Below are 25624 nucleotides of genomic sequence, written 5' to 3' on the forward strand. Positions count from 1 at the left end.
AGCAGTTAGATTGACTGGATGTAAGCCCTTAGCTCAGGCAGAAGGTAACTCTTGTCAGCTGAAACCTAAGTGCACTCCTCCTTATTCCTGCTAAAGAAAATGGATTAACATCAAGCACCACATTGGTTAGGTAACCCAAAAGAGAACTGAAGCTCTGTGATTTCTGAGTATTATTGCTGTCTTCTGGCTGAAGAAACACAAACTCAGTAACATGACGTTATTTCTGCTCCTGATTGGATGACTAAATCTTTGAATGGGTGAGTAATAAACAAAAGAATGACGAAGAGTATGTCATGCTTTCCAGACTCCATTTTAGAAGAATAATCACTGGTCAAAGTTTTGAAAGCTTCCTTATTTTGCAAACGTTTTCACATGGAAGTAATGATAACCCAAATAATTTAGGTAAAGGACGTCAGCAGGTGATACAATCTGTCCATGTCCACTTATGGAAAAAATATCACCATGTCTGAATTTATCCATTTTCTGGGTTTGTAGAGGCTGTAAGCTCTGAGTTCTCAGCCACACAGCTCAGGATCTTACTCACTTCATTTAAGTCTAATCAGCCTTTCCCAGAGAGGTTACAGCAGCATTACATAGGGTTCAAAGACAGGTCATGAGAGTAACTATGGCAGGTTAAAGTCATATACAAAGAGACTGAAAGTTCTTCTGCTTTGTAGTATTTGCTCCTGGGCTTTTCTAAACAGCTATACTGAAAGAAGGGTGATAAATATTATAGGAGAATGGTAAAGCCTTTCTGCCTCTATATGGAAATACATATACCCTGTTTCTGCCTTCTATTCCTTCTCCCTCTTCTCCCCATGTAACAGTGAAGAAGCAAAAATGCAACTTTCATTTGATTTTTTTTTCTGTCTGCAGGTTTCCTCTGGAGCAACTGCAAAGGCTTTGACCTGGATACAGTATTAATATAGATATTTAATTTTTTTACCTGTTTCCCTTTGGAGGAAGCGCTGAACACAATTGTTTCTACTTCACTCAGAGGTTGCTAACGGTAGAATTTTCGTAAGGGAGCGATACAGCTATTTCAGTCTATAAATATCAACAGCAAGCCTAGAAAGCTCTCATTGTTTGCTACATGGCAGGTGATCCGTGTAATCCCTTTCCAGTGCTGGCAGTTTTAGCTAATGCACTTTTAGAGGGGAGAGATTTCCAGACACACACGTGTATGCATTTACATGGACACATATTTACCCATGTCCACCTCCATCTCACACACATGTGTATGCATGCACACCTGTTTACCTGTGTCCATCTCCATCTCCACACACACACACACACACTCACACACATTCACCTGTCCCTCTCCGCACACACACACACTCACACACTCACACACATTCACCTGTCCATCTCCACACACACACTCACACTCACACACTCACACACATTCACCTGTCCCTCTCCATACACACACACACTCACACACACTCACCTGTCCCTCTCCACACACACACACACACACGCACACGCACACACACTCACCTGTCCCTCTCCGCACACGCACACACTCACACACATTCACCTGTCCCTCTCCACACACACACACACTCACACACACTCACCTGTCCCTCTCTGCACGCACACACACACACTCACACACATTCACCTGTCCCTCTCCACACACACACACACACTCACACACATTTACCTGTCCCTCTCCACACACACACACTCACACACATTCACCTGTCCCTCTCCACACACACACACACTCACACACATTCACCTGTCCCTCTCCACACACTCACACTCACACACATTCACCTGTCCCTCTCCACACACTCACACACACTCACCTGTCCCTCTCCACACACTCACACTCACACACATTCACCTGTCCCTCTCCACACACACACACACTCACACACATTCACCTGTCCCTCTCCACACACTCACACTCACACACACTCACCTGTCCCTCTCCACACACTCACACTCACACACATTCACCTGTCCCTCTCCACACACACACACACACACTCACCTGTCCCTCTCCACACACTCACACACACACACATTCACCTGTCCCTCTGCCTTCCCCCCCGCCCCGCAGGAGCCGCCGCCCTCCCGGTGCCCGCAGCCGCCCCGGCTCGGGGCTGCCCGGCGCGGCCGGCAGGTGGCGCTGCGGGGCCGCGCTCCCGGGGCGCGCTCCCGGGGCCGCCCCGCCCGGGGAACGGGGGAACGGGAGGGAGCGGGAGGGAAAGGAGCAGCTCCCTTTGGTTCTTTTTGCCGCTTCGTAAACTCAGCGAACTTCGGTCGGCCGGCCGCGTCCCTCCGGGTTGCCGGCGATGAACGCCCCCTCGCAGTCGGGAGGCAAAACAAAACCATCTGGAGCCCGGGCAGTGCTCGCCCTCCCGCCTCTGCCGCGCCTCGGGAGCGATGGCCCCCGTGGTGCCAGCGCGGCCGGGCGGCAGGAGCGGCTCTGCACACACTGCCCGTCAGACACCGCCGCCGGGGGCCGGGCAGGGCCGGGCAGGGCGCGGGGCCGGGGCAGGAGCGGGCACTCCGCGCTCCCCAGTGCAGGTCTGGGAGGAGGGAAAGCGGAGGAGGGAGGATCCGCGAGGATCCAGGTAGATCCAGCTTTTACCGCTTACCAAAAGCCACCGGCAGCAGGACCTCCGCCTCCTCCTCCCTCCCTCCCTCTCCATCCCTCCCTCCTCCCCTAACTCCGTCCCTCCCTCCCTCCCCTGCCCCTCCGCGATGAGAGAAGGGCCAAGTCGGTCTCTGCCAGGCAGCAGCGGTCTCTGCCAGGGGCAGACGGATCGCTTCCATGTCGCAGGGTGACTGCTAGCCCTGCGGAGCTCCCCCGGCCGGGCCGGGCCGGGCCGGGCGGGCAGGCGGCGGGCGGGCAGTGCCCCGCTCGGGGGGATGCTGGCGGCGGGGGATGCGGAGCCGGCCGCGGAATAACATGGGGGGCGGCCACTCCCACAGGGCGCCCGTCTTCGACGAGAATGAGGACGGTGAGTGCGGAGCTGTCCGCGGTACCGAGCCGCGCCTCTCCGGGCGCCGCGGCGGCCCCGGGCGGCTCCGGCCCCGCTCCGTGCGGGAGCCGCGGGCGCGGAGCCTCCCCCGGGCTGCGGGTGCGGGTGCGGGTGCGCTGCCCGCCTTTGTCCTGCCGTCCGCACCGGCAGAGCGGGAGGCTCGCGTCTAGCACATCGCCAGCCGGGCTTTAAGCACATGGCAGGTAGCTTCGAACCCGCGTTTATGAATGGGCATCGCGTGTGAGATGGATGCCCACGCTTTTGGCTTTGTTTATAGTTGTCGCTTTGCCCACCTGCCTGTTTTAAATGGTGATGTCTCTCGTACTCTATACTTATTCCATCACCTTTACTTTCTGAAACTTTTTTTTAGCATGTTCTATTACTACGAGGTTCTAGTCCCTACTTAGATAATGTGTCATAAGAAAGTATATCTTGTAAAGTTTGTGGAAGGCAATGGAAAAGTTTGCCTAAAATGTGGTGTTTCTTTGCTCTTTATGCATTTCAGTGTAATTTTCCAATGTAGACTGTATTTAATTAGAATTATGTGAATGCATTTCAGTTAAAATAATTTTGGTTCTCAAAGCAGAGAGAACACAGCACTCTCAGTGAGCAGATATTTGTACATTAATGTAGAAATGTTTTTAATGTTACTTATGGGATGGATGTTGCTGCCTATCTAGGCAATGGGTGCTTAATTTTGAGGAACTTCCCTGGAAGTTCCCAATATATTTTATTAGGAAGTGATTGTGCCCTAATAGACTCACATTGGTTTTCTGGGTTTTATAACAAGTAAAAACACATATGTTCTGCCCTGTATGTTCAGGGCACATGGAGATACTCGTATTGTTTTCCTAGTAGGGGGGAAATGTCTTAAATGCAGGTAAAGTGCTTGAAAGGGTGACTGCATCTTGCATTTAAGATGAGATTGCCATTTCCTATTCCTCGGCAAAGCGTGGTGAGGTGTGGTTTACAGCATTCCATTGTTTGTGTGGGGAATGGGACAGATCATGTACAATTTGTGTGTTGTGGAGCCATAGCTGCCATTTCCTTGTACTGATAGAAAATTTCAGACCTTTACCATAGGTCAAGCTGCGCAAACATACAAGTGGGAAAGAGCCCCCCTCACCTCCCCCCAGGCAAAGTCTCAACCATGCTCAGGTGGGGCTGCAAACCTTGAGGAAACTCGCTGAGAAATACTCCAGAGTGAAAGCATGAAAAGTTAATCTTGTCCAGACACCCTAAGGTAAAAAGATACCCACAGTCCTGCCTTTGAAGACTTCTAATTGGACTCTCTGAGTTAGCAGTTTCCATGAACTATTACCATGTTAATTTTTTTCCCCATGCTACAAAACTGTGGTCAGTTTTTGAACAAAATCAACAAAGTTCAATAGCAAATTATTGCAGAAAAGACTTCAAGGCACTTTCTCTTTCTATCCAGAAAGCATTTCTGCAATGCAGCCATTATTAACAGCTAATAAAAAAAAAGAGCACATGAAATATTTATGGATTTCAATTAGGCCATTATTTATTCTTTGCATGGTTTTGTTTTGTTCTGAGGTGGTTTTCCCCATTATGAATGTTGCTAACATAATCTTTTAGTCCTCTTAATATATTTTGCTTGACACAACCATCTAGTTCAGAAGAGTCCATTGCTCTTGAAACAATAACCAATTTCCAATAGTACTTACAAAAGTACTTACATTCAGGATGGCATTTTCCCAAGTACCTAAACAATATGAGGAAATATCTCCTGTTTGAAACTGTATCTAACAGGATTTAATGCAAAATGAAGCTGTTTTTTCTTATTCCCACTAGTAGCTATAAAAGTCACCATTTCCCACAATATTGGACTCAACATATAATAATAATAAAAAAAAGCTAATGAAAAGTATAACAAGAAAAAGTGGATTTGTTTCTTGAAATGGTGTAATTGCTCAAGAAGAATAATCAATTCATAGAGAACTGAATAAGTAAGTTGTGTATGAATAGGAAGATGTAGGAATATTATAAACTAATCTATTTAGTGTATTGTGTATAATGTCACAGCTGCCTCTTAAAATTATAAAAATTAACAGTAAAAAAGTATTGCCATTTTATATCCATGCATGTTTATGATGAGCGTAGAATAAAACATGAATTTTGGAAGTAGAGGTTTAAAGCCATTTATCATCACTCTGGAAATCATAGAAAAAAGTTACTTACTCAGTGTATTAGTTAATAAATAAATATATGAAAATAGTGTATGCAGAGCACCCAGACGCTGCCTGACAAGCTTATGGGGTTTCTGTTCCAGAGTTACCTCCTGCTTTCTGATGAGAACAGTTATTGAGCCCCTGAGCAGATCTAAAACCTGTAAGCTGAATGTAGACTCCCCTCCATGCTCAGAATAATAGAAAAAATATTCTGGAGAACCAGAAGCCTGAACTTCATGCTGTTAGTTCCCAGTTATTAGAGCCAGTACAACACATCATTATCATACACTAATCTTTTTAAAGGCAGTGATGCATACCATTTTTACCAGCTACATTAGTTCTCTGTGTTCCATTTTTATTAGAAAGATCTTCCAGAACTTCACTCTTTGAATGGTCAGAAGTATCTGTTTTCGTGACTAGGTTTCTTCACCTACGTACAAGATTTGTGTTGAATTCAAGTTTTGTTGGTTTAAAATGCTCTCCCCCTCCAGGATTATTCTGGGGCTTTGATAGACAGCAAAAATGTCCCCTCTCACACTTTGATTTGCAGGGAAACCTTTTCTAATTTTCTATTATTTCTACTGCTTTCTCATTTCCTGTGTCCTGCATCTGTTTGCATTTGAACCTGTCTTGGTTTCACACAGATAACCCAAATTATACACAGAATTGTAGCTGAGTTTTCCCCAGGACCATGTGTTGGAAAGAATACATCCTGTTCTCTACTGGAAGTAAGTTCTAGCACAGTGTATAATTCCATGTGCCCTTTCCATGGACATACCGTGTGAATAGTTCCATCACCCTGGGGTCAGTGCCCTCTCAGTAACTTCCACTGATGAACTCCAATCCACATTAGAAGATTTGGTGCTTCTATGTACATGGCCTTTTGCAGGACTGAATTTTGGTCCACTTCTGTTATTCATAGTCTCAAAGATGATCACTTACTTCTTTCCTTGCAACACTCTGATTCTTTTTAATACAATGTTTTAAATTATGACCACACTGTTCATGTCAATTATCAAGACCACTGAACACTTTGTGTGAGTATTCATCTGGATCATATCCAGACTTAATCTTCTTTGCTTTTAACCCCTGCCAGCCTCATATTTCCCTTTTCTAAATAATATTTTTTCCTTTGTTACTGCCGTGGTTTAACCCAAGCAGGACCTCACTCAGCCCCACACAGCCACTTGCTCACTCCCCAGGTGGGATGAGGGAGAGGATCAGAGGAACAAAAGTTACATGGGTTGATATAAAGACAGTTTAATAGGGAAAGCAAAAGCTGTGCACCCAAACAGTGCAAAACAAGGAATTTATTCACTGCTTCCCAGGGGCAGGCAGTGCTCAGCCATAACCAGGAGAGCCGGGCCAATAACGTGTGATGGTGACTTGGGAAGACAAATGGCATCACACTGAATGTTTCCCCCTTCTTCATCATCCAACTTTGCATACTGAGCATGAAGCCATAGGGATGAGGTGTGGGATGTGGGATATCCCTGGCTCAGCTGTCCTGGCTGTGTCCCCTCCCAGCCCCTTGTGCCCCCCCAGCCTCCTCTCTGCTGGGGTGGGATGATGGACAGGAAAGGCCTTGGCTCTGTGGAAGGGCTGCTCAGCAATAGCTAAAATATCCCTGAGCTCTGTTTCCAGCATGAATCCCAAGCACAGCCCCACACTTGGTGCTCTGAGAAAATTAACTTTATTCCAGCCAAAACCAGCACAGCTCCCCACCTTGCCTTTTGTCAGTTTATCCTGACCTTATTCAGCTTTGCTTATACCTTCTTACGTGTCATTCCACAGAAACTGAGAAAAATTAAATTTAAGCCAACTCTACCATCTACAAAATAAGTTTGTCATCAAGGAAAAATATCTGGTTACTCATGTGCAAAAAAACTTCTGGTAAAACCATGTTGTATTTATCTAATTTTCTCTTCTTAGACTAGGATAAGGCACAAGAACAGCTAGGAATAATCCAGGGAACAGAGCCCTTTGTTTGCCTAGACCTTGTACTCTGCCTAAAGATATAGAAAAATATGCTTCATTTCTTGATTTTTATTGCTGTATAGGTTGCATAGAGAACTACATCTGGTGTTGTTCAGCATCACTACCCCTTACCAAAGCAAGACCCTTATATGGTGTGTAATTATAAAATTTTTTCAGACATTTAAAAGGAGCTTTAAGCAAGATTCTACACAAATTATGTAGTCAATTCAGGTAAAAGGAAAACAGTTTTACTTTGGTTAATACCACTGAAGCAAAGGAACTTGACTCTCTCCACCTTGAATATTTCCTATTCCCATAACAACTACCCTCTCCTGCATATGGATATCCAGTGCTACTATCAGGAGAGCAAAGAAGTAAATTTTTCCTCATGTTCAACTCTTCAAAACCAGCAATATTCTCACAAGAATGGCAATAGAAGTGTAAGGCTAATATTCACCATTGGTAAATTCTCCTTGCAAATTCTCAGTAAATATCACAAGTAATGAATATATTAGCAATAACCTAGTGACTGTAAAGAGTGTCTTTCATGCTGGATTTGCTTGACTGTGTTCAGTTAAAATTTCAATCGTATTCAAAGTGTGAAAATTAAATAGTCAAAAAGAATAATTTAGAAAAGAGCTGACTCAGGAGAGATATTACTACTATCAAACAGGAATAATGTATTTGCCTACATTGTGGTGGAAGATACAGAGGAAAGGATAAGAAATAAAGCGTTAGAAGCTAGAAGCTGGTCCTGCCAAGTGATATGGCAGTTGTATTTGATTATTTGGGGCTTAAAAAAATCAACTTTGCTACAGTTACTTTTAGAAATAAGTATTCTGAACTTTTAAAGAGCTTGTTTTTGCTTTTGGTGTACATGACTTTACATTTAAGGTAAATATGTATTTCCAGTGAGCATCCTGAAGGTGCAGAGCTGGAGCACCCCTCTGTGGAGGTCACTGTGACAGCTGTCCCTCAGCAGTGTGGTCCTGTCTGTGGGGAATGAGGCACAGCCTTGGCTTATTCCCCATGGCCAGAGCCTGATTCTCTGCAGTGCTTTTTTATCTACTTCAGGGAAGTGCTCAAGTCCCACTTCCCTGCCTGAGCCACCAGGCTTTGTTCTGCTGCAGTGCCAGAGCTGCAGAGCTCAATGGAAATCTTATGTACTAGAGAATATAGCATCCATCCTCTGGAGTTAAACTTCCAATTTGAAGTTGTAATTTAAAATTGATTTCTACCTCTCCTCTGCAGAAAAGCCTTCAGCTTAAATGAATGATTTAAAATTGTTGGTGAGTGTCAGAAAACATCATTATTAAATGGCCAGCTGCTGCAAAGACTTGTACTAAAAGCCTAAAACCCAGATAAAGAGCCTAAGAAAAATGCCTGAAATTGGTATGGATTCAGGTAGCTAAATTCTGAACATAATGGCTGAGTTTATGTATAAGTGCAGTGAAAGCGGAAGAACCATAAAGTGACATAGGGAAAAATGACAAACAAGAGTTTTACTTAGAACCAATTTAAAGCAATGGTTAGATGTCAAAGTGAGTCAGATTGAGAACAGAGCATTCAGTGTCCAGTTATTGTCAGTGATCTGATGGTGCTCATCATCCTGCTGGCACACAGCTGTGATGGACAGTGCCTGATGCAGCCACAGAGCTGCTGCACAACACTCAGATCATGAGGATAATAACACACTCTTTTCTAACTACTTGTTTCACAAGATAAAGCCCTAAAGAACAGTAAAAATAACGGGTTGGAACCTAAATACCTTCTGTTAGAGAGAGCAGCAAACATCATGTGGGATCAATATTTCTGCTGGATTTTTATTTGTTCATGAAAGTTCTGTGGTGTGTTACGTTGCATTTTATTTTTTTCCTTGCAAAGATGAATATTCCAGTTCCCTTTAGTACTGAATTGGATAAGAATACCAAAATGTGGTTTAAAAACTGCTCAAAGGCTTTTCTGTTAAAACTACAGCTGTCAAAGGCATTATTTTATGCTGAATATCAATATTTTGGATAGATTAGATACAGACCACTGGATTTTTTAAATACTTTGTTTTATGACCGTGTTGAATTTTATACAATTTTAGTTTGCATTTATTGAACTTTAGACAGGAATTCATCATTATGTGAAGTGAAAAACACTTCAGAAACCCTAATACCAGTGTCTGTACAATCACAGAGCAAAATAGATCAGTGTTGAGCTTACACTTACAGCATAATACACTTACAGCATAATATGAGACAGTGGGAGAATATAGACAAAAAGGAGAGCACAGAGCAATATGATCATCTCAGGTAGCCACAGTGGTACTAAATGCCAAACTGTTGTTCACCGTTTACATGGTCTGTGTCCAAGGAGGTTCAGAAGGAATATTGTGATATTGCAATCACCATCAGCCCTTATCTTCCCAGCCTGGGCTTTGGTACAATGAACACAAATAAAATGTGCACCTCTTCAGACACTAAATGATAATTGGAGGTGAAGTTTAATACTATATCAGTTTACCTCTTTTACAGGGAGCCCTAAAGATGAATCTGGCACTTTCATCTTAGCTTCTTGCTGTCTCAAATGAGCTGCATCTCTATTCCATTTGAATATCCTAAAAAGGTTGTGCAATATCAGATTTACATCACACTGTCAGGATTAGAGCAAAGATCCTTTCCAGGGACAGCTAAAGTATTTGTAATTGTAGTCAACTTTACATCATCCACATTCAACAAAATCTCTGCCAGCAATATCTTAGAGATGGTCCAGATAAATTTTCAAGATCCTTCCTAATAATATTTATTACATTTCCAAGATTTAGTTCTTCAGTGGAAACTTCCTTGTCAGGACCTCCATCTTAAACAAAGGCACCACGGAAATCATTGCTGCTGCATTTGTAGACTTCCAAAATTTGCAGAAGTGGTCGGCATGACACATAACTCTAAGAGTGTGAAGGAATTTCTTGTTGACTTGTTATTGAGGAAGTGCTCAGGAGAGGTAACATTTACCCTTGTTGCAATATGTGTTATGTGGTGTGCCTGGATATCAAGATAGGCTTTTTGTGAGTAAGTAAGTATAAATAATTCAAAGTTAATCAAGCATTGAGCAAGGTAAACTTAGAGACTTCTATTCAAGATCAAGGAAAAATTTGTGAAATAAACTCAGAAAACAAGATTATTGTCTCAATCTCAACACCATTGCTTTTACAATCCCTCCTTCACAAATTCAGCCATTGTCTCCCATCCCTGCCCACAGCTGTTGCTTAAAGTGAAAAGGCTTTGCTCCCTCAGGTGTGCTGTTGTTGTTTTCTGTGCCAAAGAGCAGACTTTCAGAGAGCTGGGCTCTGAAGGACTGGAAAAGCTGAATGGTGGAAGAGGTATCAATCAGAGAAGTAAATTATTGGTTGTATCCCAGGACAAATGGTTTTCAAATGCACAGAGATATTAAACTGACTCTACTGCTCAATACTGGTTTCACTTTCAGTGGAGTTCAAAAGATCAGACAGCTTCCCATAGAAAAGGGGGAACAGATCTACCTCACCCCACCTGGCAGCAGTGGGACAGACACTGAGCCCTGGACATGAAAGTGAAGGAGTTCCTTGATGTGGATGTGTGAATGTGGGTTACAAGGCCCGCAGTACCTACTAGGGGGCTTTTTGTGAACTGGGGTACCACACTGTCCAATGAATGAAGTTCAGCCTAGAATCAAATGTTGTACCTGACTGAATTAGAAAATCTTTGGGAAATAAACATGGTAAGGAATTATGGTCTTGTTCATAGATCCTCAGAGAACTGCCTCACCAGAACTGTCTTTGTACAGTACTTTCTGAACGTGTGCATCAATCCAAAGAAGGCAGGGTTTTGTTGGCCAAGCACAAGACTCACTCTTTTCTGCATTTCTCATTTAAAAAGCAAGTTTGAGAAGGCAGAAGTTGAAATCATCCTGAAGCAAAACCTGGTGGGCAGTGACACCTGTGACTAAACACTGAAGGGTGAGATAGAGGAAAGAATGTCAAGTTATTTTGGTGGTTTCACAACATTTTGACTTAGCCAGAGTGAGCTGATGGGAAAGGTGTGGAAGAGAAAAGGTTGCTACTGAGATCAATCAATACAAAGTAAAAATTCTTAGACAGTATTCAATTAAAAAGGAAAACTTCCAGTTCAGTCTGGTAGAGGAGCTCCACAGCATCCTGTCAGGGTAAAACATGTGAGGGGAAGGAGCAAGAGGTACAGGACACCCACCAAACTCAGCAGGAAAAGCCTGGACTTTTTGGAGGGGGAAGAGCAGCAGCAGTAAGCAGTGTGCACATCAAGGGTGTTATATCTCTCTTGAGCACAGTTCCACTTAGTTTCATGAGCTAGTTAAATTGATTGCCTTGAATGACATTACTTACTGCCTAATGTAGGCCTATGCTGAGCTGTTGCCTAATTTGCTGTTGTACTTTTGAACACTGTGTATGTAAGCTTCCCTGCAACAGGAAAAAGATTATTATTATATAAACATGAAAAACTGAACAGATCAATAAAAGTTATTTCCTTAACTAAATCATATTCTGAGTTTCCTTGGACTCAATCAAAATCCAGCATGAGTAGCAAATACAGGGTCTTAGAAAAAACTAACAGGCAAATGTCTTTTTTTTTCCCCTGTGGTTAAAGAAGAACAAAGTTGGTTTGCTTTCTAGGGTCCAGTGTCTAATACACTGAATGTTTTGAAGAATAACACTGGTTTTTATTTGGCTGCGCTTGATCCCAGGAAACTATTTTCTTTATCAGAAATGTGTGTTCAAACCACACTGTATCTGCAGATGAGCACTGGTGGGGCCCAAGATGCCTCCACCTTCTCAGTGCAAGAGGATGTTGAGCATAAATATGTTCATCAGGACTTAGAACTGATTCTCTTAATGCAGTATTTGCTGGAATATCCTTGTATTTCATTTTAGAGCCTTAGAAATTAACATTATACTGTTTAAATTTTACAGTACATGTATACAGTACAGTTTTATAGTTAGGCCAAAATAGACTATTTATATGCTACAATATAGTACTGTACCTTTATAAAACACACATTTCTGGAGGAAAGAGGAGAGAAAGAAGGCATCTGTTCATTGTGAGTACTACCAGGCTTTCCCTTTCAGATTCCTCACTTACTAAAATCTGGCAAATAGAATGAAAGCACTGCCTGGGACGTGTGTTCAGCTTGTCCTCAAGAAAACCTGAATGTTATACATTGGTCTGTTCCCTTAGGCAGTCAGCATTCACCTCAAATATCCATCAACAAGGGGATGAGGAGGGTTGTACTTTGTATCACAGAAATGAGGCCTTCTTTCCTTTTGCTCCTAAATAAGTTATTTTCCACTCCAATAATTAGAAGACTTATTTACATGCAGCTCTCATATGCTCAATTTGACCTCATCTTTAACTCCTTAATTCCCACTTTGACTCTCATCAACCTGTATTTTAATAAGGAAATGAAACAGTCTGAATGGAAAGGCTAGGATTTGTGAAGTCACTGGACAGGTCTGGTTTTAATCACTGGAAATTGGAACTCTGCAAAAAGGTGTTTGTAAAAATCTTCTTAGTTCATCACCTCCCTTCTAAAGACTATCAGCTTTATGTATTTTCCAACCTGGCAAGGAAAGCTTACAGGAGATTGGGGCCTTATGGACATGGTTTAGTGGTGGACTTGGCAGCGTTAGGTTTATGGTTGGGCTTAAAGATCTTAAATGCCTTTTCCAACATAAAAAACATTGTATGATTCTTTGGTTTCAGTTTATTTTACTGGTAGTCAGTACCTCAAGGTTCTTGCTGTTTTGCATATGATTTATTTCTGCTATACCTAATGGAAGATTCTTTATAATCAATTTCTCTCCCACACCCTTTTCTATGATTGCTGTCACAGGTCTTGACACAAAAGTATCAAACACTGCAATGCTTTTGTTCTTAGAAATGTTGCATTGTATTTTCTAATATGGATATTCAGTACAATGTAGACACCTAAGTTTCATTCTTCCTGTAATTAAGACAGAGATATTTTCCTTTTAAATTGAAGGATGAGTCTTAGAAAGCTTTACCAGGGTTGGTGGAAGCTTATTTAAACAGGTTTTTGAGGCTCTAGTGATAACTGAACATGGTTGATGAATCTGAAATTTATTTCCCAAATTTTATATTCCCATAAATATTTTCTTTATAATATCACAACATAGTATGAAAGTTCCTGTTCTATACTTCATTAAACTTTTTCTATTGTGAAAAAAGCTTGTTTAGATATATTAATGAAATCTACCCTACAGTTTGTTTATCTGACTCAAAATATGAATAAATCAATGCTTTTAACTTCTATCTGGTAATATTTTATTGATTTTGTGTTATTCCCACTTTCTTTCTCATTTTCTTTATTTTCTTTTCTTGTTCTTTAAGAAATAAATATCAATTCTAGTTTTTTGAAATTTAGAAACATTTAGATAAGTTCTACACCTGATGTATTTTTCTGTCCTGTCATTTTTTTGCTTGGTATGATCCTGAATAAAAAAGAGCAGTGATTTCATCATTCTACTGTTAACACTGTTCTGTGTAAGAAGGACTAAGTTGTATTTAGTAAGGTAAATACAGTACAAGGCAACCTGCTGCAGTGGACAAAAAATACTTTCCTTCTTTTTCCTATTTTTACAGCGATAAGGGAACGCCTTCTGTTCCTTATTTAAGATATAAAAATGCAAACTGAGTTAATCCTTCCAGTAATTATAATTTCCTTTTGAGATTGTTCCACCTCCCTTGCTGAGCAATGAGAACTGTTCTTAGCTCCCTTGTTAAAACAAAGATGCAATATAATCACAAAATCACTGTCAGCCTCCTGAGTGTCCTTCACACCTTTCTGAAACTATCTTCCACTTCCCCTGGACTGCTTTCACATTATGTTAGGAAGATTGATTTTGTGCCTTTTGGGGTGAGGTTTAGATAAATCTCTTTCCAAGCTGTAAAGCCTGCAAATGCTTTTGGGGCAATACCACATCTTAAGGACTGTGAACTGCTACGCAGAGCTTGAAGTCAAACAACAAGAGATCATCAAAAGATCACTTTGAGAAGTAGGAAAAGTCATTCTCTGAAGCCCAGATCATATTAGACTGTTTTAGCATGTGAAAACTACAGAAATACAATCTTATGTGTGGGGAATTGCTGTAAAACCAAGTTAGCTTTTATTGAGATTGGTTTGGACATAACACAAGGGACAGATTTGCCAGAAGTTTTATGCAGATTCATGAGATTCTTCTCTGCCCAGCCTTTTCATGTGATTTTTCAGTAACTGCATGCCAATTATGCCCTTATTGCCACATCTTTTCCTGCCCAGTGAGATGCCTTTGAGATCTCTTGCTCAAGTTTTTGAGCTAAGTTATTAAACTAGAGGTTTTTTGTATGGTGCAAATAATAATAGCAGATGAAAAGTACTTTAGAAGGAGAAATATATTTTTAGTGTGAAATTCTCCATAAAAATCTCAGTATTGAAAGACTTTCTGGAAGGATTTATTGACCTTTATTGAACAAAATTGTCAGCATTAAGTGCTGTGCAATTTTGCTGGAAAAGAGTCATAGTGTAGTTAACACTTGCTGTCAATCCAAATGTTCAGCAGGGCAATAATTTTTCTTTTTCTTTTGGATTTAGTGAGCTCTCTGTTGATAACAGGGGAAGAGAGCAGCTACAGTAAAGTTGCCTGGGCAGCTTCAAAATAGCAAAACAAACTTATTTACAATCATCCAGTCTATTTTGTCCTTTTTTTCCTTTTTTATTTTAAATCATAGTTTTGGAAAAGGACTGGGCATCAAGTTCACAGGTGCTGGCTGTGGCTGTGGGAGGCAGCACATCCAGGTAGAGGCAAATTCCAGCTGTTGCTGGGATAACATCTGCTCTCTGAATGGCTTCCACAAGGCTTTTCTGAGAGTGAGGAGAGGTTCTGTCTGCTGTTTAGAAAGGATTGAGTAGTGTGTGGCAGTGCAGAGACACCTTGTTTTCAGTGGTTTCAAGCACTTAGGCTGAGTGCTGCCTTGACTTCAGCTCCTTGATGCTCCCGAGCCAGGAGCCGTCGGTCTGTCCCAGCGGTGTCGGATGAAGCACAGTCCTGGATTCTAAACTGCCATAGCAGAAGGCAGCCCTTTCACTGTTGTAGCTGTCCATTTCAGAGAAAAGATTGTGGCATTCAGGTTTCTCACTTGTGAGATGCAGAGAATTTTAAGTGCTTCCCTGAGCATACAAATACTTGAGAGTCACTGCAGGCTGCTCTCAGCCCTCTAACCTTCCTCTGCTGATAGTGCATACACATCCTGTGATCCACAGACATATGTGGATCAATGACATCCTGGATTTTTGAATGACAGGATGTCCTGGATTTTGTAAAAATCTTCCTGAAGCACTGCATTCCAATTTGGAAAAGAAGAATACACCCCAGCAGATCACCCAAAAAATATTGCTGGCAACTGTTGTATACAAAATGTTTCTTCTAGTCTTTAATGATATGATTTCCAGTCCTTTTCACAACCTGTAAATAAAAAAAAAAAGCCGTGATATATATTTTTTTGCCATGTTGTAAGTTTTCCATTCTGTACTGTGAAGAAGCCAAGGTTGTTTAATGTTATTTTCATAGATAACCAGAAGAAGCTCTGATATATGATTTGCCATTTTATTCTAGTTAAGAAAATATAATATAAACACACATATATTTTAGAGGCTATCTCTCTCTCTCCCTCTTTTTCTCTATATATACACAGAGGTTTTTTTATATACTTTACTCTCATCAAAACAAACCCAGTGTATGCAGTAGGGAACTCTAGAACTGAGTCACCAATATTCATTATTTTCATCTAACATCTATAATTAAACTCATTTGAGGTTCTATTTCTGTGATTATACAGAACTGGTATGGCACATTTAGTGCCACTGAATGTTTTAGGCACTAAGCCTTCTGCTACATTGAGCAATTTTATCCTCTGCAGCTCACTATTTGTTTGTGCTTTGCACCTAATAACTTCTGTAGTTAAAATTAGAACTTGTGCTCTCTGCATTAATATCTATCAGCTCCCCAACCTGCTTGCCAAGTGAATAGTTTTATTTTTGCCTGTTGTGAGATGATATGAGGTAAATCTAAGTTGTAGCTTAGAGTCTAATGACCTGCTGTTAATGCCAACACCCAGCCATAACCTGGATATTGTGGCTGGTCTGAAGTCCTCCTCCTCTCCTCAGTCACCTCTGTACCAGCTGACCTGAGGGGGATTTGGTTTGTTTCCCAAGTGTATCTATGTTTGCTTTGCTTGAAGTCTTTAATATTTCACTTCAGTTGTGGTTTTAATCTCAGATGGCAACAAAATACCACACACCTCCTTGCTCACTCTGCCCCCCTTCCCAGCTGGATAGAGAGGAGAATCAGAATAAGGTAAAACGCATGGGTTGAGATAAGAATATAATTGAAATAAAGTAAATTATAATAATGATTATAGCAATAATAATAAACAACACTATAATAGATACAAAGAAGAAAATTAACTCCATTCCAGCTGAAACAAGGACAACTCCTAATCTTAGCAGTGGGTAGATAAGATAAAGTGCCTGCTTTCTTTATTCATATTTACTCTTTTTACTCTTTTCTGCAGTGAACAGTCCTATCAGCTTTGGTGTAATTGCTTGTGGACTGTAAGTAAGCATATTTATAAATAACTTGTAAAATAAATATACAAGGATTTCCCAGAGGTAAAAAGCACAATGATGAGAAAATAAATCATCAGCACCAAGTATAAAACCTTCTACAGTTAGATGGTCATTTTATGTCGTCAGCCCATTTTTTTCAGTCTCCATAGAAAAATTACCCATTCCATCATCAAATATTCATCTGTAAACACTGAGATGAAGAACTATGTCTTGCACTGAAATGATGGAAGTTTTTATGAATTAAATATAGCTGTTATAATCGGTTTTTCCCCCTACCCTTTCTATACCACCCTGGATAGAAACAACCACAAAAAAGTGATGTATACAAAGGTGTTAATGATTATTAATAGGGCAGGATATCGCTTCATCTGAAGCTGGAAAAAATTGATCATATTTGATCAACAATAATTTAGTCTGGAGTATGTAGGTAAAAAAAAAAAAAACCTTTTGTGAGACCTGCTTTCTTCCAAAATGGCAGAGAAGGTGGAGTGATTCTTATGCAAGTAGATGATTCACACAGAGAAATATTATGAACCCTAGCTAGAATCAAAAAGAAGCCTCTTCCTGGCTCCAGATAACTCTAAAAATCAGAACTGCCAAGATGAGTTCAGGTCAGTGCCTTTACAACCTCAGAGGCTGGGATTTGAGGTTCCATCTCTAAAATGGATTTTATTTTTCTAAGAAATATAACCTGGCTTGAAACACTTGGAACACCTACGAATAAAATGCAACTTGGGCACTGAAGTACACAGTGAAAGTCATTTAACTGCAGAGGATGGATAACTATGTGTAGGCTAACAGATAGAATTGATGGAGGAGGTCAGCCCTCTTAAAAGTGTGCTGTGTCTTTTATTTAAACAGTCAATAGAAATCTGGCCAGTTTAAGAGGTGTCTAGTATCTGCTGGACTCTGAGGTGCTACTTTGTGGTCAGCCAGTAATGGAATACTTGAAATTTTCTTTAATTCTCCTCTACTGGAGACCTGGCCCTTCAATGTACTCACTAGGTGTGCTGTGTATTTAATGAAATACTGCTTTTTTCCATGATGAGGAGCAGTTTTCCTGTTCACAATCCCCATTGTACCCCCATCTAACGCTGTGTGACCCTGCTGCCTGCAGCTGGGTCCCCAGGCTGTGGCTGGGATGCGCCGCAGCAGTGGAGCAGGCAGGGACACCCCAGACACACTTCTGCTGCCAGCTAGAACTGGTGTCATTTATTTGAAGCCCATGGTGATGGGTTTGGTTTAAACTCACCAAATCGGAAGCAATTCCAATTGAAATGGGAATAATTCTGATCTTTAGTGTCCTTTCCCACCCCAAGTGTTTAATTTGTAGCTGTGGTTAAAAATAGAAGAGATATTTTTTCAATATTCAGCTCTGGAGAGAGACTCCTCATGTCTTAGGTTCTGAATTCATAGGAGAAAGAGAACAGCTCATACTGTCTCTAGGTGTTTGAGTAAAATCTTCTTCACATGGGTCCCCAGCCTCCCATTAACATAGCACCAAGACTCATTTTATCTGCAAGAACAATTCCTTCAGAGGCACTGCCCAGAGGAGCTGAGAGCAAAGAGGTTTATTCACTTCCTCTGGCATGCTTGGAATTACAGAGACCTTTGCATGGATAAAATTGATGGATGTCTCACTGAGGATTTTGTTGTTAACTTAATTTAAAGAATTTTCCTTCACCTGGGGATCACTCTGATAAATTTTATTGCAGGAGAAAACAGTTTGGTACACTGATATTTGACATTTTATTCCCATAGCAACTTCCCTCAGAGAGCCTTCCAGTTCAGTTATTAATGAGGTTATTTTCATAGAAACTCTGAGGGAGGTGAATATTCCCACTTTCCAGCTGAAAAAGATGCTTCATAGTCCATTATGTGTATCCTGATCTCACAGGGAAGTCTATTACAGTAAAGTGAAATTTAGATTTTCTATATTGTAGCAATACATTTTCTCAAGGAGTATCTTTTCTGCTGCTTATAGCTGTCAACCTGTTTCTCCTTGCAATGATTTCAGAGATTGTTTTTGTCAGCTCATCCATAAGAGAGCAACACGGTCGATCAGAATCTCTCTTTTCTCAACAAAAGGGTGCTGTGTTTTATCACTTAACAGAGGTCTCACATTTTATGTTGGAGCAGCTCCTGAAACTTTTCTCCTTAGTGTCAATGTCTTTTTGAAAGCATGGAGACTCTCAGAGGCTTCCCTGCTATTCAGTGGCTGTGATAAGGGCCAGGACATCAATCCAGCTGGTCCTTGATGACTTCTGATGTTTCCAGTGGTGCTGCTAAGTTAACAGCTTTTCTGCACCAAATCTCTGTCCTGTCACAAACCAGAACTGTTTTGATGGCAGCAAAAAGGGATCTTTAATTCACACTTTCACTGATCTAAAAAATAATTCGCTGACTTGTGGGTTTATAATAGTAAAATTTTGTAGATTGCTGGCTATAGTAGGATATATGGATGAGAAGTTCCAATTACTTTCCACTGAACCAAATGAGTCAATGAAAAGAAACCTTTCTACTGGAAAATAGATTACCTGAATGCTATATGCTAACAGAACACAGAAGCAGCCAAAACATCTCTGTTATGACAAATTAACCTGTAGTTATACTGAAGATTTGACACTGCCTGAGTAAATCCTGTTTGTTTCTGTGCGACAGTGAGGTCAGGGCTATGGACTCTGTTAGCCAATGCATCAAACCTTATTATAACATAATAATTCCAGTTATTCATGTCACTTAGCTTCAGTGCCAGCCTAAATAGAGAGAGAATCATGTTCTTTCATAGAATCATAGAATGGTGTGGCCATTTTCACTGGCCAGCTCCAGTGACCAGTGACACTGAGTCCTGTGCACAAGAAGTGAACACATCTGCCATGCTGTGTGCTGCTTTCAACTGCTACCAAATCTTTTCTGACTTCTGAAAAGTGTTAACTAGGCTCAATCAATATCAGTTATTTAGCAAAGGTGAGGATTGTTACCTTATTTCAGTCCATCCAGAGGAACATCTGACCTCTCATGATATTTTTCATAGCCCTGAGTTATACACCAATACGTAAAATCCCTGATCAGCTGCTACAGGCTTTTCACAACAATCTAGTGCTATTTGCTCTTTGTTGAAAAAGAGTAATAGATTTGGTACTCCAAATTCCTTTTGCTTTCCTGTTAAATCTAATAGTAAAAGCCAATGTGTTTGAAGTCCAATTGTTTTGGGTATTTTTTAGCTCAATTTATGGGTGTTTAACCAGACATCATAGCAGAAGATAATGAGATGTTGAAAAGGTCTGCTTTAAAATTACGTTTCTGAAGGATTACAGCAAACTGACCCACACAATCAAGATCATCTGGGCTGACAGCCTATCACAAACATTCAAATTCTCATTCTCCATGATATCACATTGTCAGACTGATCAGATCAGCGACCCTCCACCTCCACGGGCATGGAAGTAATATTAAAAGAGTGTTATTAGTGGTTGCCCTGCACAGGGTCAGTTCTGCACAGATCTCTCTTCTTAGTCACAGTCTGAGTCTTTCCCACTTTGTGCCTTCGTTATGTGCTAGTTCTATCCCTTTCTGAACTTGCCTTTCAATTGATGACGTCCTGGGACAGGAATTATTATAAATTTAATTGACTTTTTGCAGTGTTATCCTCCATTCATGCTTGCCACTGTTGTATTTTGTCTCTTTTTCCTTTTAAAGCCATCTCAGCTGCTGCTGGTTTAAATCTGAAGTATTTGTCAAGGGAGCTTCACCTTGGTAATTGCCTGCACCATTAGTCATCATCAGGATTTCTGAAGATCCTTCATTATCTCAAAAAAAAAGACAACTAAAACACATCATTGCTTGTGCTAAATTTTTTGCAGCTGACATCATCAGTGGTGACGCTACACAGACAGTCATTCTTCCCTGTTTTGTACTGCACTGCCAATGAGGACATGCTATGAATTTAAGCTTGAGTCCTACTAGACTGTCCAGATTACTTTTTGCCATGATAATAAATATTTCATGTTCCTGATGTCTTCTGCCAAGCTCTGACAGCAATATTTGACCTCCTTTTTGTTGTTGTTTATTAATAAGAAACAATTTAAAATTCATTAATTATTAACTTTGCCATCAAATAATAGCAATTGAACTTCATATTAGCTTAAATTTTTCTCTCATAGGATGTTTACTACCATTTTTAATTATTTTCATAAAACTAATTGGTTGGCTTCCTGGAATTGCCATCAAAGTCAAAAGACATGCTCAGCAGATAGTTTTAAACTTGTCTTTATTGCCTGTGCTCACTTATGTGTGAGGGAGAATTGGTGTCAGGGTGTATTAACATGGCAGGGATCAGAGTTTGATCTCTACTTTGATATAAAGCAATTCCTGTTAAAGTAAAATACACAAATTCTGTACTGATAGGCATTATAACTTCCCTGTGGAGATGACCTTTCATTTCACTGCCCTTGCAGCCGGACTTGTAACCAAAGCAGCATCACATGTGTGTCACAGGGTGTCACAATCAGCTTAATCTAGTCCAAACACCCATCCTGCCATCAAAAGGGATGTGCTTGTGCTCTGCTCTGTTCCTGCTGCTGCAGCACGCCAGACATGGTGTCTCTCTGACTGCCTCATTTTCTTCTCAGTTTTTCAAAGAACAAGTCTTTTCCTGGATGATTGTGTGCTCTCATCATAGCATCACATGAAAAGGTTCATAAAAAGGGTTAAAATACAGTGGGTGAAGTGGACTGTGAGAGATCTTTGGTGTGGTGTAGGGCCCAAAGCATATGTTTCTGATGGTGGGAAATATAAATATTTTCTACTTTTCCTCATTTCAGGCTGTATGAAAATAGAAATCTTTCCTGTGAAAAGCCAAAAGCAAATAGAAAAGGAGAATTTCTTCAAATGTTCTCATTTTAGAAAAAAAAAAAGATCAAAAATGCACTCAGTCTAAATGGACACAGCAGTAATAGTGAAGGAGAAATCATCATGAGTCAATACTCAGAAATTTTTCATTTCAGCTGAGATCAGTGAAGACCATTTGATTTTGTAGTTCTTTCTATTCCTTCTCCAATAAAAAAAGATGAAAATGGAAACAAGGCACAAAGCAAAATTATGAGAAAGACTCCAAAACTGGGTAACTTTCTGTTTGCTTTCATTGGAGCTGAAGTCACTCATAGGGACAGAACTTTCATATTGCTTTGTGTCCTTCAGACTGAGATTATTTATTTATAATAATAGTTTTTTTCCCTCACCTCCTCCTGGATTTGCTCACACAAACCATCACAAGAATTGGCTTTTCATTTTCTCTATTTCCCCCCCAGCCACCTGAGAATGCTGCTGTATGCCTCTGAAACAGAGTAACCTGTCTGAAGATGGAGGCAGCGCACTAAAATCTCCAATGAGGAATTGTTAGGGTAAAAATTTGGTCTAGTTTTAAAGAGGCATAAAGATAAAAAAAAAAATAACTTTATTTTTTAATCTATTGCTCCCAAGAAACACCATGGGAGAGAGATGCAGACACAAGAGCTCTTCTGATCAGTGCAACTAATCTTTGCCAGTAAACACCTATTTGTGCTCAATCCTTCAGAAAGAGCAGCTAATTTCATCCAATTTGTGCTAAAATTCTTGTGGAGCAAAGCAGCAGCTAAACATCCCCACACCTTCCACAGAACAAGAAACTTTGGTTTTTCCACAGGATAATGATAACAGCAGCCCCTGGAGTCATTGGTGCTGCTGGTGAAGCCTTTTCTGGGCTACCATGGGGCAACCTGTCAGTAGATTTTAGGCAAAAACTGATTATTGTGTTCTTAGACCAAAACCCATCAAGGCAGGATGATCCCATCATGGTGAATAATGTGCTCTGACTCCATGGTTTCAGAAGGCTGAAGAAATGCTTTATTAGATATATTATATTAGACTAATACTATACCAGAACTGTACTAAAGAGATCCTAGACAAAACCCCGTGACTGTCTGGGGACAGCCACGACCCAGCTCTGGCCCAACTGGGCAGTGAATCCAAACAAGGCTCACCTTCAGTAAACAATCCCCATAACACATTCCACATGTGCCAAACAAAAGCAGCAGCAAGCGGAGATAAGAATTGTTTTCTCTTCTCCCTCTGTGCTGCCTTCCCCAGGAAAAATCCTGGGAGAGAGAATTAGGTCTCTCTCTGTTCAGAGAATGTGAAACCACAAAATCCTACTGCAGTTTAGAGCTGTAAGGCTCTGTCCTGACTCCAGTGGCTGGACAGACAAATCCCTCCCAGTGGCTCACAGAGGTTGACAGCCACGTCCCTGAAAGCAGCAGATGTCCTTTCTTGATTATTGGTTTGGTGATAGACCTCCAGTTTCCTACTCAAGGTCTGGAGATTGTGGGACAGCACTCAGGAGTTTCAGTTTCAACATACTTCAGAGAAAAGCTGTAACAATTTGCAGTCTGTTCTACTTTGTCCAAGGAGCAAACTTTGTTTTACAGGCTTCAGGTAGCTGCCTTAGACATTTTTCAGTATAGATGTATTTAATGGCAGTATCATTTTAATTTGGCTTATTGGCTTATTTAATAAGCAGCTCTGGAAAGACATTTTCATTCGATCCTAGGTTCAAACAGATTCTTGTTTACCAAAGACTCACAGTTTCCTTGTGAATGCAAAATCTCATCTTATCTTTTTTTTTTTTTTTTTAGCTTTTATAGAATAGCATTAGAAATACAATTATGTTCTTTTACAGAGTTAAAAAGGAAGAAGAGTTTTGAGAATCAGTACTTAGATCTTTTTTACTTAGCAGCTTGGTTACTTTCAAATGCTAATTTTCTTTAGAATTGTAATTTTACTTCTGGTTGTGGCAACACATGCCTGTTCTGTAACAGTGTAAATTATTAGCTGATTCACCAAATTCTTCCAGTCTGTTTTATAGCATTTTGAAAAATGGAAGGCTCTTTTAGTTCTTTCCAGTATTCATTTTAACTAACACATTCAGAAAATTTCCCAGCCATTTAGGGAAAACCCCACTCATTTTAATGATGTGATGTGAGGTGGATTTCACTAATTACAGTGTAGAACCCCATGATGCTGGCACTGCTTTGGATGAACAAAACATGCATGGTCTAAATATTCTGTGAATTTTATCAAATGTGTACTAAATTGCATGTGAAGTACTGCCTTGTAGGAGGATTGACATAAGGAAATCAGAATGTCTGTAATGCATCACAGCAGATGTTCTTTAGCCCACTCTTTTATCTATGGTATCAGCTATTTATTTATAGAATATAGAAATAAGAGAGGTATAAATAGAATCACATTGCTGCTTTTCCAGCGCCCTGGTACTGAGATTTTCCCCCCATTTTAATAAGGGAAAAGGTTACTTCTCCTATGTCTTGTTTGAAATGTGACATAGATGGAAGATAAGAACACTGTCATCCTGTTTTCTTTTTTCCTTTGAATCTGACTTTTCCTCTGAAAACAATTTTAATGGATAATTGAACTTGTTGCCAAATTAAAATGCTGTTACTTTCCCAGAAAAAAATTAAGCCTTATGTTGGGAAAATAAAACCGGTTTTGAAAGCTTGAATGGAATTCAAGTTTACCTTTTCAGATCTCCTTCTGTCCCAGTTCAAAGCTGGACTACATTTCTGTGGTGTGACACCTCTTCAAAGGCGTTGGGATCTGATCCTTGTATCCCTTGTGCAGACCCAGCCCCTGTTGACAGCTCCAGAGCCCAGCGCCGCCAGCCCAGGGCAGCAAACCCAGGCCAGGCCCAGGACAGCTCTGACAGGGACAGGCAGTCCAGCCACACACCCCAGCCTGCAGGTGCCTTCACAAGGAAGCAAAATACAGAAATGAACTGTTGTGAAAAAGCCACTTTCATTTCAGAGCTCTTGGCTGATCCAAAGTCTTTTGACATACAGAAATGTTTCACTTCCACTGAAGAAAGCGAAGTATGCAAACATGATCAGACTGAAATGCATTGTACAGTTCAAAACAAAATTAGCTGAATTCTAAGTAAAATTTGTTTTGCATACAAAGATCTAAAATTCTTTCTAATTGCAAATAAATTCTGAATAATTATAAAAGCATATTAACATAATTAGTTTATATTGAGACTAAAACACTTATTAATCATGAAGAATTGAGACATTGTTATGCAATTTAAATACAAAGGCCCTAAATATGATTGGAAACATCATGATTCATCATTAGTGAGATAAAACCCACTCTGAAACTTCTTTTTGGTTATGTATCTCTATCTAACTAGTAAGTTTCCCAGTCAAATAATGTATAGCAATGTTCTATTTTACTCAGAAACCTGTGGAGCTATGCAGATTTGTACTCTTTATTCACTTCAAAGGCATGCCTGGCTTTATCATTCTGTCAGCAGAAATTCATTTCTTCCTTTATTTAAGCAGAGTCTTTCTTCACTAATGCACTTATCATGAACAGAGCATGATGGGATGTGACTCCTCATGACTGCCCGAACCATTTTATCATCCTGAATTTAATTTTTAGTCTCTGTTCATGTTTCTCCTATCTATGTTCATTCAAGCAGGGGATTTTATTAGCAGTATTGAATATGTATGTCTGCATATACTTGGTTACTCCTCCTATGTGTTTTGTGTGGAAGGACAGCAACAATTTTAACAAGATCTGATAGCTGCTAGGATCTACTGAGGTTCTGTCAGCACAGCCTCTGGCTCTCCCTGGAAAAGGCTGGAGCATCTGAAAAGCAGACAGACATGGAAAGAGGACTGCAGAACTAGTTTGAGATCCTATCAGCAGAGTTATCCAGTGAGT

At 40.5% G+C, this 25624-nt stretch overlaps 1 protein-coding gene across 1 annotated transcript in view; it reads left to right on the forward strand.

The window, feature by feature from the left end:
* Positions 1 to 2910: 2910 nt before the first annotated feature.
* STK32B (serine/threonine kinase 32B) overlaps positions 2911 to 25624 on the forward strand; it is a 157485-nt gene continuing 134771 nt past the window's right edge. Inside the window, exon 1 of the mRNA XM_059470995.1 lies at positions 2911 to 2978. Coding sequence (XP_059326978.1) covers positions 2927 to 2978 — 52 coding nt within the window. The 5' untranslated portion in view covers positions 2911 to 2926. The remainder of the gene's footprint in view (positions 2979 to 25624) is intronic.

The sequence above is a fragment of the Ammospiza nelsoni genome, chromosome 4 (assembly GCF_027579445.1).
Source record: "Ammospiza nelsoni isolate bAmmNel1 chromosome 4, bAmmNel1.pri, whole genome shotgun sequence".
NCBI lineage: Eukaryota > Metazoa > Chordata > Aves > Passeriformes > Passerellidae > Ammospiza > Ammospiza nelsoni.